At 33.9% G+C, this 14,598-nt stretch overlaps 2 protein-coding genes across 2 annotated transcripts; one reads left to right on the top strand and one right to left on the bottom strand.

The window, feature by feature from the left end:
• The first annotated feature begins 1,856 nt into the window (after window positions 1–1,856).
• On the top strand, window positions 1,857–4,744 carry LOC105116836 (cytochrome P450 724B1-like). Its single transcript, XM_011014323.1, has 9 exons — window positions 1,857–2,159; window positions 2,247–2,571; window positions 2,656–2,808; window positions 3,012–3,248; window positions 3,361–3,447; window positions 3,607–3,685; window positions 3,827–3,933; window positions 4,105–4,226; window positions 4,308–4,744. Exons 1-9 carry the CDS (start codon window positions 1,948–1,950, stop codon window positions 4,399–4,401), a joined length of 1,416 nt encoding a protein of 471 aa, XP_011012625.1. The 5' UTR covers window positions 1,857–1,947; the 3' UTR covers window positions 4,402–4,744.
• A 35-nt stretch (window positions 4,745–4,779) lies between these two features.
• On the bottom strand, window positions 4,780–10,246 carry LOC105116835 (subtilisin-like protease SBT5.3). The gene is made up of 11 exons (XM_011014322.1): window positions 10,061–10,246; window positions 9,790–9,899; window positions 9,603–9,700; window positions 9,350–9,514; window positions 8,313–8,421; window positions 6,944–7,478; window positions 6,749–6,846; window positions 6,350–6,595; window positions 5,990–6,104; window positions 5,691–5,904; window positions 4,780–5,563 (listed from the first exon to the last, which is right to left on the bottom strand). Exons 1-11 carry the CDS (start codon window positions 10,142–10,144, stop codon window positions 5,028–5,030), a joined length of 2,310 nt encoding a protein of 769 aa, XP_011012624.1. The 5' UTR covers window positions 10,145–10,246; the 3' UTR covers window positions 4,780–5,027.
• Window positions 10,247–14,598: the final 4,352 nt, after the last annotated feature.

The raw sequence follows: 14,598 nt of genomic DNA, 5'->3' as shown, positions 1-14,598 counted from the left end.
TTTTCTTCTTCTTCTATTATTATTATTATTATTATTATTATTACTACTACTACTACTGTTATTGTTGTTGTTATTTATAATTTATATAGTTAATTTTTTTATGGTTCAACCCGATCTTGCTAGATTATTTATTATTTTAATACTTTTATATTAAAAAAAAACATTAATTTTTTAATCATATTAAATGTGCTAGTTGTAATTGGTTAAAGTATGAAATGGCTCCAATCTAACATTTTAAGTATTTATTATATATTAATTTTTTTTAAAATAAAGTATTTTCAAACTAATTTTCTGGCATTGAAACTAAATATTTATCAAATTGCATATTAAACAGGCCAGTATTTCATATCATACCGGAACTAAATATTTATCAAATTGCATATTAAACATACCACTATTTCATATCATACCGGAATATTCACAGGAAAATAATTTTTTTTTGAGTTAATTACTTCCACCGCCTTCTATTTAAGTTATAAATATACTTTGCATCATTCGTTTTGAAAATCATACACTTTTAAACTTTTTTTTTTCTTATGATTGCAGTTTCAGTCTTTTAAAAAAATTAAGTTAATTTTTATTAAAATACCAATAAAATAACTAAATACCCATAAAAAAGATGATTAATGACTTTATTAAAATACCAATAAAATAACTAAATGTCCATAAAGAAGATGATTAATGACTGCAATGCAATAGACAATAAAAATATCTATTTAGTCTAAAAAATCATTAATTTCAGCTAGTAGGAAAATTAAGTGATTAAGTATTGCAATATAATTAAGCATGCCCTTTATTTTTTTTATGATTTATAATAAATGGCAAGAATTTTCAGAAAACAGAAGCTTTTCTTCAAAAGAATTAAGACTTAAAAGTTTTTTTCTCATGGGGGTTTTATTGATAAAACAAGAGTGTAATTCTTTTTATTTCTTTTAGAACAAAGACATTTTTTAATTCAAAAGAATTAAGACTTAAAAGTTTTTTCTCATTGGGGTGTAATTAATAAAATAAGAGTGTAATTCTTTTTATTTTTTTTAGAACAAAGACATTTTTTAATTTTTTAAAATTTTATTAAAAAATTAACTCTTGACCTTAAGGAGAAAGCAATAGTTTTTCAAGGTACAAAGTGTAAAAATGATGAAAATGATCTTTTATTATTAAAAAATTAACTCTTGACCTTAAGGAGGAAGCAATAGTTTTTCAAGGTATAAAGTGTAAAAATGATGAAAATGACCTTTTATTTATATTTTTTAAAAGTATTTTTTATTTTAAAATATATTAAAATAATATTTTTAATTTTTTAAAAATTATTTTTTATATTATCATATCAAAATAATTTTTTTAATTTTTATTTTCTAAATTAAAAAAATAATTTTTTTAATTTTTATTTTTTTTAAATATGCTATTCGAACACAAACATAAATACATTATTAAAATTTAAAATATATATTATAATACGAGTAGAAAATCCGCTTGCTATTTACCAGGCTAAGCCCCTGGGGAAAAGTAGCAATATTATGCGCAGAGTCACCTCGGCAGTCTACCTTCTGCACCCCTAGTACTAGCAGCACAGGTCTAGGTCCTGAGTCCTGAGTCCTGAGTCCTGAGTGCTGACTAGCTCGGTGGATTTCATTTCCTATGACCTCCATCCGATAAAAGCATAATTTACCAACTGTAATAAAACGTAGCTTTCTTCAAAACATGGAGGTCTGTTCCTGAAGGGCACAAGAATTACAAGCTGAAATTATTTCTTCGGTTCTGCTTGTTAAAAAATAGGCATTAAAGGGTGTCTTTCACTTTCACACTCTCCCTCCCTCTCCACTTTCTATATATAGACTTCTAAGCCGAAGTCCATTTTTATATATATACAAAAGCTCTTGGGGTTCTATTTTAACTCAACTCAGAATTTGGAAAGAAACATATCAGGATACCCAAACTCCTTTGTCCATGGCTGGAGAGCTCTGGGTTGGTGTTTTGGTTGGTATAACTGGTGGTCTGTTGGGTCTAATAATGAATCATTTTCTGCCCATGTTCTTGAAGCTTGGTCATAATGTCCCAAAGGGCTCTTTTGGGTGGCCTTTACTTGGTGAAACCCTCGGTTTCTTGAAACCTCACCCTTCTAACACCCTCGGTGCGTTTCTTCGAGATCATTGTTCCAGGTAAGAGAAATTCTTCATTTTATTGTTGTTGGTTCCGCCATGAGAGTTTTTGCCAGTTTAGTGTGAAATGCTATGGGATATTTTCAGGTACGGGAATGTGTTCAAGTCCCATTTATTTCTCTCTCCGACAGTGGTGTCCTGTGACCAAGAGCTGAACTATTTCATTCTTCAAAACGAAGGCAAGTTATTCCAGTGCAGTTATCCTAAGCCTATTCACGGAATTCTTGGCAATGTCTCCATGCTGGTGGCTGTTGGTGATACTCACAAGAGACTCAGAAATGTGGCTATATCTCTAGTTAGCATTACTAAATCAAAGTCAGAGTTCTTGAATGACATAGAAAGAACTGCCATTCAAATATTGAGCTCCTGGAAAAATAAACAACAGGTCGTGTTCTGTGAAGAGGCTAGAAAGGTACACATTCCTTTAATTGCTCCTACTTTTTTGGTTATCTTCTTCTTCTTTTTCCCCTTTCCTGATAAACTTTTTATTTCACAGTTCTCATTCAATGTAATAGTAAAGCAAGTGCTTGGTTTAACATCAGAGGAGCCGGAGACTAGAGCAATTCTTGAAGATTTTCGTACTTTTATGAGAGGACTGGTATCTATCCCTCTGTATATTCCTGGTACTCCATATGCTAGAGCTGTTCAGGTACTCAGATATTTAGACGACTGATCTCTATTTGGCTCTTTACTATATATGTTCAAAAGAAGGTTTAGCTAGAGCTCCCTGGACATCTATACCTTTGTTTACTTCAAAACAGAAGTGTGCAATTTCAATAATTATGTGGTCCCTTTTTCTCTTGTTTCAAAAAGAAGGCATGTGATCAACTTTTTGTTGACCCCTCTTTACAGGCTAGAAGCAGGATATCTTCTAGAGTTAAAGCAATTATAGAGGAAAGAATATCAAGAAATAGGAGTTTACGGAGTGATTTTCTTGAAATACTTCTAAGTGTTGATACCTTATCTGAAGATGAAAAAGTGAGCTTTGTGTTGGATTCTCTTTTGGGTGGGTACGAAACTACCTCGCTCTTAATGGCCATGGTGGTGCATCTTCTAGGCCAGTCACCCACTGCATTAGAGCAGTTAAAGGTAACCTTTTCCACACATGCACCTTGCCTTTTGACAATATGGTAGACTTTAATTGCAGCAGGTATGTATATATTCATTACTAAATACAAGTTTTTTGATCTTTGAACTGTAGCTAGAGCATGAGCAAATAAGAAGCCTGAAAGAGAAAGATGAGTGTTTGAATTGGGAAGATTATAAAACGATGGAATTCACTCAAAATGTAGGATATCCTTTCTTTTGCTAGTAGTAGGTAGTAGTATAATTAACTTACTCTCCTTCATCTCCTTTTAGTTTCAGCCATGCTTGCCATAGTTGAAATGATGGTTCATCATTTGACAACCATTCTCTGATAATTATTTGTTGTTTTTTTTGGCTGCAGGTCATCAGTGAAGCGCTGAGATATGGAAACATTGTGAAATTTGTACACCGAAAGGCTCTCAAAGACGTCAAGTTCAGAGGTGGTCCCCGAGACTGTTGTCTCAAATAAATAGATTACACTCTCGATATCCGATTTTGCCCTTAATCAAAATATGCATGCATGCACTCGCTCGCTTTATTAGTTGAAAGATTCATGGCTTCTCTATTTTTGCCCCTTTCAGACTACCTCATTCCATCTGGGTGGAAGGTCCTACCTGTTTTTACAGCTGTGCATTTAGACTCGTCTGTCCATGCAAATGCTCTCCAGTTTCATCCTTGGAGATGGGAGGTAATTAATAATTTATAACACCAATCTCAAGGATCTTAATGTATAAGACTGTCCTCCAATGGACCATAAATATGTTCAAGAGGAAAAAACAAATCATTTCGTGTACTTTTATGGCTTTGAGTAGACCTACTAGTATAATTTCTTGAAGAGAAAAATCATTGGTCTCCTCAGACTCAAGATCAGACTAGCAAGAGTTTCACCCCTTTCGGTGGAGGATCTAGATGCTGTCCCGGATCAGAACTTGCCAAGATTGAGGTTGCCTTCTTCCTTCACCACCTTGTTCAGAACTTCAGGTGATGGTAACATTTCAAGTGTCTTCGCTTTGGATTTAGATTTCTTGACACTAAATGCTAGGGTATTCTCTTATTTTGTAGATGGACAGCCGAGGATGCTGACCAACCCATGGCATATCCATACGTTGAATTTGGAAAAGGGCTGTTGATAAATTTGGATGGTTGTTCCACCTGAGCCCAGTTCCTCTCCTGGCGCTTTGTTCAAGGTCGGAGATGTGGCCCAGGAAAGAATCAAATCAACTCATCCTGCCTTTGTCGCACGTATTACATGCGGTCTCCTTCCCTCTTTTTTTAATGGAAGAAAGGTCCTCTACCTTGCTCGACTTATGAAGGCCTTTCCTTCCATCTTCCTAAATGTTCGAAGGATTGTAATTCTATCTACTCTTTCCTCAACCTCTAGTACAATCCGTCTTTTCGCTGCTGTTATATATTATATTGTTTTGTTCGGCCTGCTTTGAACTGTATTAAACAATAGAAAATGCCAGTGTTTAGAGAAATTTAGTAAATTTCAATCCCAATATATTTGCTTAACCACCAAACCAACCTCTTAAAATTGTGCTGCAAGAAACTAATAACACTACCGCATGTTTGTACAGTTGAAGGGATATTATAAGAGCAGAGTTGAAGCATCTTTCTATTCATCAATGGCTTCTTTCATTTGATTATTCTAATACAAATAAACCCAACATTTTCTTGAAGATAAATATTTGTTGAACGCGAGGCTATAGATATCGTAGCCATAGCCATCAAGTAGAAATTGGAACGGGCTCATTAACCTAGCTAGCTGAAGCAAGTTAGTCTCTAGAACCATTTTACCACTATAGGACTCCTCACATGATGCTTTTTGTCAGACCATATCAGTTCTCCAAAGACGTAGTCCTTTGCTGCCTTGCCTTTGCCTTTCAAGGTAACAGTGAAGGCCTTCTCTTCACCAACCTTCTTGAACTCCAACTTCTTCGGCTCAACATAAACAGAAACCCCAGTTGGTTTTCTGATTCGAAGTTTGTAAGTGTTTGGAGAACCAACGTTCTTAACTGTTCGTGACAATGTGATTGAGCCATTGAATTTGGGGACGGTAATAGAAGGGTAGTTGAAGTTGGCAAGACTAATGGGCTTGGAGGGACATTCATAAGGAGCATCCGAGAATGTTGAGATTTGTGTCTCGTTGTACCCCAAGGCACATAGAAAGTTGAGGTAATCATCAACTGTTAAGTCATATACCAGCCCCGGATCCATAGCTTTGTTTGGTCTTATGTGGCCTGCTCCATAACTGAATGGCGATGCCTTGGTGTGGTTTGCATTCAGAATTGGTTCCATCGTGTTATCTTGTGTCATCGCTTTGGAATTCAGGAAAAACAGAAGAGAGGGGAATCAGATTGCTGCAGTCAAGATCTAACATGAATTTTCTTGATTTGAAGGAATACGGAATGAACTAGAGTTCACTTAATTTGAAAATACACTCACCCGTAGTCATAATTGCTGATTTAATCGATGCAGGACTCCAAGTAGGATGCATAGTTTTAAGAAGGCCAACTATGCCTGAAACATGAGGGCATGACATTGAAGTGCCTGATACTGCATTGAATAGAACTCTTCGTGTGTCAAAATCTTGATTTGTTGGTCCTTGTGCTTTTGTGTAGGCAGCTATTACACTCACTCCCGGTGCTGTGATATCAGGCTGAGTATAGAGAAACAGTAGCTGAATATTCGATATAATATTGACAAGCATCAGAAGCAAGAAGATAGTACTGTTAGAGAAATACCTTGAGAATCTCTGGCGTGACGGTATTGGGTCCCTTCGACGAAAAAGCAGCCACGACGGGGGCTGGCTTCATGCCAATGCGTGTTACTGGATGAGTGATATAAGCAACGGGATACCTGTCAAAAATATGAACTTTGATCAGTTCGATGCATCAATTTCATTGCACACCAGCTAGGATGATGCCAATCTAGTTAAATCATGTAGCTAAATACATCTTGGAAGAAGGCCAGCTAATATGAGAAACATGGTCTGATACGAGCATAAAAATGTGAATATCAGGATTGATTTAGTCCAATAGCAGAGACATGAGGATATGGTGATGTGCGTGGTAAAAATGACAGTAGTCATAATGTTATCTTACTCTGTGGAATTAATATATTTGAAGATGGCAACACCGCTGGTGTATTTGATATGCGATACAGGAAGAACGTGAGGATCGGCGAGAATTTCATTCCCAGCATCCTTATTATTGGCAAGAACCATCCCTACAGCACCAGCCAAAGCAGCTTGCTGACCCTTGTCAACTCTTGCATTTATCCCTCGAAGACAGACTAAGATCTTCCCCTTAGCTTTTTCGGGATCAAGCGATCCATCCTTGCACAGCAGACTGCATGACACAAACAAAAAAAAATTACATGTCTTAGCAGATAATGTCAAGGATTTCCAGTGCAGAAAAATAACATTGAATTATATTGAAGGGTACTAATCAGAGGGAATGCGGAATCAGAATGAACGGGAACATAAATTCTACAATCCCTACGCGTTTTCAACTGATGCATTAGTTGCTCTAGCATCTGCAGCACTCATCAGCGGAAAGAACTTATTCTTTGGTAAGGCTTTAGCTGATAAACTCTCCCCCTGTAAAATCATCAGGAATGTCCTTAAAAGCTCATTTTGTTATCTTTCGCTTAAGATTCAAGGAAGAAAAAGGGACGAGTAGGAAGGGGAAAGAAACCTTAAAGCTTATCTTGTTTCCCAGGACAACATAACTAGGAAACTCTCTGTCCATGGTGCTGGCGCCGACTGTGATCTCCCATGGCGCAACATTGGAGACGGTACCATCTACAGGACCTGAATTTCCAGCAGAACAGATCACTACAATGCCATGCTTCACGGCATGGAAAGAGCCAATTGCAACACTATCATTGAAGAATGCGGTAGGATTTCCTCCTAGCGAAACAGACAATACATCGACACCATCACTGATAGCAGCGTCAAATGCTGCTAAGATATCTGCATCAAAGCATTCCTCTCCATCTACTGGGGGATAGCAGACCTTGTAAGCTGCCACCCGGGCCTTTGGTGACCCCCCTTTTGCAGTTCCGTTGCCCATGTAAAAAACACTTGCACCAGCTACAAAGTTACCTCCTGCTGTTGATAAGGTATGGGATCCATGGCCATCTTCATCTCGAGGCGTATCGAAGGAGGAGTTGAGATGACCAACAATTGAAGCATACCCTTTGTTGAAGTACCTGGCTCCTATAAGCTTCCTTCATATGCACACAAGTTTTGCATAGATAATTAGTTAGCAAGCAAAAGAAAATGCCTGATCAGAATCTTACAAGCAAAATATTTTGGAAACCTATACAAATCTATGAAGAGTGTAAACACAGTATGAAATCTTTCATGGTGGCGAGGCAACTGCAGAAAGATCAATAAAAAAAAGTTGAAAAGGTAAAAAGATAAACAAGAGTTGCCTATAATGCACATGACTCTGTTAACTCAGGGAGCTGGCAAATAAAAAGGTGTCCCCTGGTTGAACTTTGCTCGCCGACTCTTGCATGCCTGAGAGGGTACAAGAAAATGATGGAGAAGAGGGAGCTAGAGACTTGAAGCAAACTTTACTTTATCTTTATACATGTATATGTATATATGTATGTATATATATGTATGTATGTATAAGGAAAATGCAAATATTTCTAAAGAAATGATAAGGCAGCTAGCTAGCTTTACAAGAAAATTCCAAGTGGATGGGCTTAATGGGATACCAGCAATCCCCACCATAATGAGGAAGGAATATTTTGACTTTTTCGAAATCAATGGCAGCATGCAGCATTTATAGATTCCACAAAGTCCATCAGCTTTTTTTTGAATATCCCACCACTTCTCTGACTGTGATGGGTCGTTTCTGGACGTTGTAGCTTTTTCCCAAGAGTTTACCCAGCACTTCTTTTTCATAAATGCAGGCCCATGGCGGCCGAAAGCATAGTAAGATCACTAATGGCATAAAAATTATGACACAGAACACACCACTCAGCCAACATAGCAGGATTTTGATTGCATCATCGTAGAAACAGTAAAAAAAAATAGTTCACAAAGCAGACCTGTTGCAGTGGAAGCCAGGATCATTGCCATTTTGACATATTCCTTTCCACTTTGATGGAATCGGTCCCCACCCTTCATCACTAAAGCTTTCAGACTCGGGCCACACTCCTAGCACATTCCATTTAAGCAAATTAAAAGCTAATTAATTGCAGCTCAACTACATTATTCCTTCTCTCTGTTCCAAGAAAATGAAGCTTGCTGCATGCATTATTCTGCTTCATTTTGGATCATAATTATCATTATTATTCTATTAATAATTATGTATCTATTATTTTGTTTTCATGGTATTCATGTTAATATAACTAGTTAGGAAAAACAAAAAAAACAAAAAAAGTGGGGAAAAAGCTTCTGGATCTCTCTGGCATGCTTATCCAGATTTGGGGGCTAAACAATAATTATGAGGATTTAGCGATGCCCTATAGTTTAATATTGCAAATCTAGAGACCCTCAATATAATCAGGTTTTTTTTTTTAATTTTTTTATCATTATTTTTCTTCTTGGTCGTCTCTGGAGGTCGGCTGGTCAACAAAAACACAAGGAAAGATTTAGAAACCGAACGTGATTTGTGGAGTCTTTGAACGCCATCCCATAAACCTTTTATTATATTCGCGTGATTAAAAAGCCTTATGTTTTAACTTTTTATTTAAAAATATATTGAAAAATATATTTTAAAAAATTATTTTTAATAATATAAGAACAAAAATAAATTATTATAAAAATTAAATTAAATTAAAAAAAAAATTCAATTATTTTCGCGGAATTCTTTCATCATGTTATAATGATAGACCTGTGAGTGATTCTCCATTTTCCAAATGCAATCACTAAGCCAACGATGCACATCCAAATTCAAATGAAGACATAATAGTTACTTCTAGAGTAGAAGAAAAGGGCACCTTAACGTTATCACTTGGAAGCTTCTAACTCCATTGAAAAAAAAAAATATTACTTCGTTTTCATTGCAATAAAAAAGTCCTCTCTCTTAAAAAAAAAAAAAAAAAAAACCAACTCGTGAACAACTTTAGAAAAAAGGGGTTACCAGTGTCTAAGTTTCCAATAATTGTATCTTCACCAAATCTTGCCTTCTTCCAAATCGAGCTAGAAGGAACGAATCCATCTTTCTCGAGTCCCAGAAAGCTCCATGAATGAGTTGTGTGTTGTCTTCTTCCCTGGTTCAAGAAGACCGACACTACTCTTGGATGCTCTGCATTGGATAAGGAAGACAGCTCAATAATCACAAACGAAACAAAACAGGGGCACAAACAGAGCAGCGGGAAACAGTGGTTTCTCACTTGCTATCTCAGCTGCCACTTCATCTTCTAAAGTCGCAGCAAATCCATTGATGTGCCTCGTGTACGAGTAAAATATAGCATCTTGCGCGAATTCACGACTGCTCCATGAAAAATCAGAAACAAAATTAGATATCTTGCTGTGGAAAAACAGTCATTTCTTCTGTAGCTATGCTTGAACATCCATTACCTTCCCAAGAAGGATCCAAGGAATTCATAATGAGAGTCCTTTGCTAGATTTGCATCGAAAGAAGAGGGTTTCGGGCCATGAGAATGACCTCCAAAGTACACCACATATGGCTAAAGCACCATTATATACACAGAAAACGAAGATTAAATATGTTGAAAAATCAAGCTGCCACTATTACAACAACAACCAAAAAACAAAAGGAGGGAAAAGGAGGAGATAGTTGGTGTGTGGTTTAATGTATAGTTAATTTCTAAAGAGATTGAATGCTCACCTTTATGGAGGCAAAGGTGGGTCTCTGCACTAGAGTCAGAAAAAGAAATGGTAGGAGGCAAAGCGTAGGGCTTGGAAGTCTCATTGCTTGCTGCCTCTATTAGTAAATAATAGCGATGGCAACTTAGTCGCTCTGCTATTCCCCTGTTTATGAAGAGGCCTTCCATTTATATCAAAAAAATAATGGAATATCACAATAAAATAAAAATAAAAAATTCATTTAATATATTAATACCTGTCTTTGGCAGTGCGGTTAAACTGGACTTTTAAAAAATTTTAAGGTTTTTTTAATTTTTTAATAATTTTGATATATTAATATTAAAAAATAATTTTTTAATAATTTTTCAAATAAAAAACACAGTTAAACTCTTGTCTCCCTTGGAAACCTGGAGCCTAGAAGTAGCTCCCTGCCTCAAATTTTATATTCATTGGTTGGTGGGTCTGCTTTCCACTGATTCTGGATTTGTATTTTTGTTAATTGCGGTTTTATTTTTTAATTTACAAAGTCGGACTAATTAATTCATTGTATGAGATTAGATTCTAATATAGTCTCATTTTATAATTAGTTTTTGTAGATTTGATAAATCCAAGCCTTTTTTTTTAAGGGAGGATGGCTATATCTCATTGTTATTTTTAGGCTTTGTTTATTTTGGTGCTTCCATCTTATTTTAATTTTTATTTATTTGAAATTCGTTTTTTAGTTTTTTTATATTATTTTAATCCATTAATATTAAAAAAATTATTTTAAAAAAATATTATTTTAAAAAACAACCACAACAACAATTAAAACACTATCTTAATTAATTAAATGAAATCCTCTATATCTTTTTTAAATATTATTTTCACTTGTGAAATAGCTTAATAGAATATTCGAACTAAAGCATCAAAATTAATTTTTAATAAAATATTATAAAAGAGAAAAAAAATTCCTGAGAGAAATGTGTTTTATAAGGTAGTTTTTTTATTTTATAAAAAAATTAAAGATATAATTTATATTTTACATATACAACCCAATACTTATTTTTCTCATATTAACATAAAAGAATGTACAATTTTATAGCGGTGGTGTTGTACATTCGTTAATACAAGAAAGTAAAACTCAAAGAAGGCAAGAGAGAATGGGGAATCTAAAAGCGTTGACCTTTTTGGAAGGATAAGATATAATTGGCCAATCATGACCTGGGTCCATTTGCTGCCGGGGGGAGGCTGCAAAAGCTAGCCTAGATTAGGTATTTTCTGCCACTTGCTCATCCCCACACATAATTTTTTTTCATGGAATTCATAAAAAAAAATGATGAGATATTCTTAGTGCATTACATTTCATTTATATCAATTAATAACTATTTTCCTTTGAAGCTGTGAACTTCGGATGGGTTGGGCTTTGTGTGGCTCTACGGGTTTGTAAACCAATTGTATTTAATTATTAGTTGGTGAGATGAGATGTAACTTTTACCATAAAAACAAGTTAATTATTAGAACATTAAAAATTTTAATACTTACATTAATAAATATATAAAAAACATGGTGTTGGAGCAAAAGATGTGAAAGAAAGCAAGGAGTATAAAGAGATGGTCATGATACGAGAAGGGGTGGTAATGACCAGGATTAGTTAACCAAGAAGTGGTAGTTATCACGAAATGATAATGGTAAGAACAAGCTAACAAAAAGATGGTAATGACTAGGATATATTAACTATAAAGTGATAGTGATATGAGGTAATAGTGCTTACGAAATAGTAGTGACTAGAAAAAGTTAATCAAAAAATGGTAATGGTTGGGAGGTGTTCATCATAAAGTGGCAGAGATATGAGATGGTAGGGATCATGAAGTGGTAGTGACTAGAAGGAGTTCACCATGAGACTAAAGAGTAGAGGAGTTTAAATAGCAGTGGAGTGAGGAACATAAATGGTAAATTGTGATTGTTTTTAAGTTTTTAATATGAAATTTTTACCTAGTGGTCAAGGTATTTATAAACCTTGATCATGTCAATTTACTCATATAGAATGGTATGATGATGGAAAACTACCTCATGGTAGGTGAAGAAAAATGAGTTATTGATTGTTGTTTTATTGGTGGAGAGGTTTGTGGTTGGTAAATGTCATTTGAGGTGACATATAATTAAGAGATTGTTATTGGCGAGAAAGTATGAGTGTCATGCTAACAATTTATGAGCAAGTCAAGATAAGTGAGGCGTTGTACTAACTTTCTTGGAGCTTGTCATTTTGAATTGTGTTACATGCCATTAGCTGGGAATTTAGGTGGTATTAGGTTTGATGTGGACACCTCCTAAGATAAGCTAAAATCATATTAGAATGGTTTGCAACTTAACCCAACAAGAACTTTTTTTGCAGAACCAAAATTATATGTAATGATCATTATTATCTTATACCTATAAAGAAACGTGAACGAGTAGTATAAAATCTCAATGAAGTTTATCAATCTTTCAAAGAGTTTGTAAGTTCAATTATGAGCTTAATGGAAGAGTCACTCAATCTTACAAAAGATAGCAAGAATGTCAATTTCTTTATTTCTACAAAATATATATATACTAAAAAGAATCATAAGCATATATATATATATATATATACACTAAAAAGAATCATAAGTCTAAAATGATATTCTTAATAAATATGGATAAACCTAATAAATAATAATAATAATCTAATAAACCTAAATTTAAATAAAGGCCTTAATATTTCTAAAAAGCCTATTAATAACTAAAAAATAAATAAAATAATAGCCCAACTAATTTAAATAAAACTAATGTTATTTTTATAATTTATTGGCAGAATCAAAGCTCAACTTTAAAAACATGGTGCTCTCTTATCTTAATGAATTAAAAGGTGTTCCATATATAACTGAAAAGATATGGAGATATAGATGTTGAATTTCCAATACAATCAGAATTGCATTAAAATTACTTTTATATCCCCAATTATAATCCGAAAGGCAGCTAAAGGTTAAAACTAGCATATTGAATTCTTTTTATTCTAATCTTTTTATAATATTTGAATGTCCATCTATAGGCATATCTTAAATATGAAATAAATTACTCAAGTTTGTGCTTTATTATTTAATATCTTCTTAAAGTCTATCATAGCTCATGTGTCTTGAAAAATTCTATTGAATCTCTATAAACCTCTTAACCCTAAGTCTTGTCATTAAACCAATTATAGCCTACAACGAATCTCTTAGTGTTGCTTTAATCCCATCATTCCCTTTATGCTTGAAAGGATTCCTCCTTAAATCATAACCAGATCAAATAAAGAGATATCAGAAACATTGAATATAGCACTAACACCATACTCACCTGGTACATCTATTTTGTAGATATTGTTATTAATTATCTTTATGATATAAAAAGGACTATCTCTTCGAAGCATCAATTTTGATATCCTTTGGTTAGGAAACCTTTTCTTCCTCATATACAATTAGTTATCTTATTTGAATAATGCTAATACTTGTACACATTGTTAGGTATTCATGATTATAACTTAAGTTAACAACAAATCAAGTTCCTTTCATAGCACAAGTGTTAATTATACCATACGGTTGGACTATGAAAGTGTTAAGTATTTGTTGTGCCAAGTGTTATACAACACAAATCTAAACTAATTATTTAACAAGTAAAGTATTAAAAGTGAACAAGATAACAAATACAAAACATGTTAGTATCAAACATTAAAGTCCATATTGAGTTTACGATATACTTATTCTTACACCATTAGTGTAACATTTTTACCTTGACATAATAAACTTAAATAAATATAATAAAAGAGAGAAACATAAATAAATAAGATAAGAATATAAATAAGATAAAATTTAACTCAGTAAAGGAAAGGAAATGAGAAGTATAAACAAGAGATTAATATAACTAAAATTTAAGCATTACAATAAAGAGAGAGCAATAGCATGATCTTGATTTGAAAACTAAGATGCCTAAATACATGACAAATGCCTTCTTTTATAGAAAAATTGAAAACTATTGATTTGATGATTAATTATTGAGTGGGTAGCCACATCTTAACTTGCTGACAATCATTATCTTCTTATTTGCCAAAAACATCATTGCTAACATCCGAATTTGAACCAACCTTCCTCATGCAAGTCCTAGGAAATTTTCTCAGCATTCTAGAAAAAAATTTAAGGTCATTTGGACTTCTAGAACTCGAGATATAGGTTGAACACTAAATAGTGTCTGGCTACAAGATGTATTCGGACTTCTACGTTGTTGCTAAGATTTGGACTTCCAAACAACAGAATTGAGTCTTGCCTTCCTATAAAAGTTTTAGGCCTATGTCTTAGGTTTCCATCCATATAATGTAAACCTAAATTCAAGATCTACAGCTCTATATATGACCTAATTACAAAATAGTATTGTAGTTTGGACTGCACCAGTATCTCTTTTCTAAGTTTGGCCCTTTCTTTATCCTTTCAATTTCAATACTTGAACTAATCAATCAATCTTTTCATTTATGTGATAGACTTACATTTAGAATGAACATTTACCATAAATTAAAGGTATCTTATGGCATCAGAC

Source organism: Populus euphratica, unplaced genomic scaffold, assembly GCF_000495115.2.
Source record: "Populus euphratica unplaced genomic scaffold, PopEup_1.0 scaffold1067.1, whole genome shotgun sequence".
Lineage (NCBI taxonomy): Eukaryota > Viridiplantae > Streptophyta > Magnoliopsida > Malpighiales > Salicaceae > Populus > Populus euphratica.
This window is presented reverse-complemented; position numbering and strand designations above follow the sequence as displayed.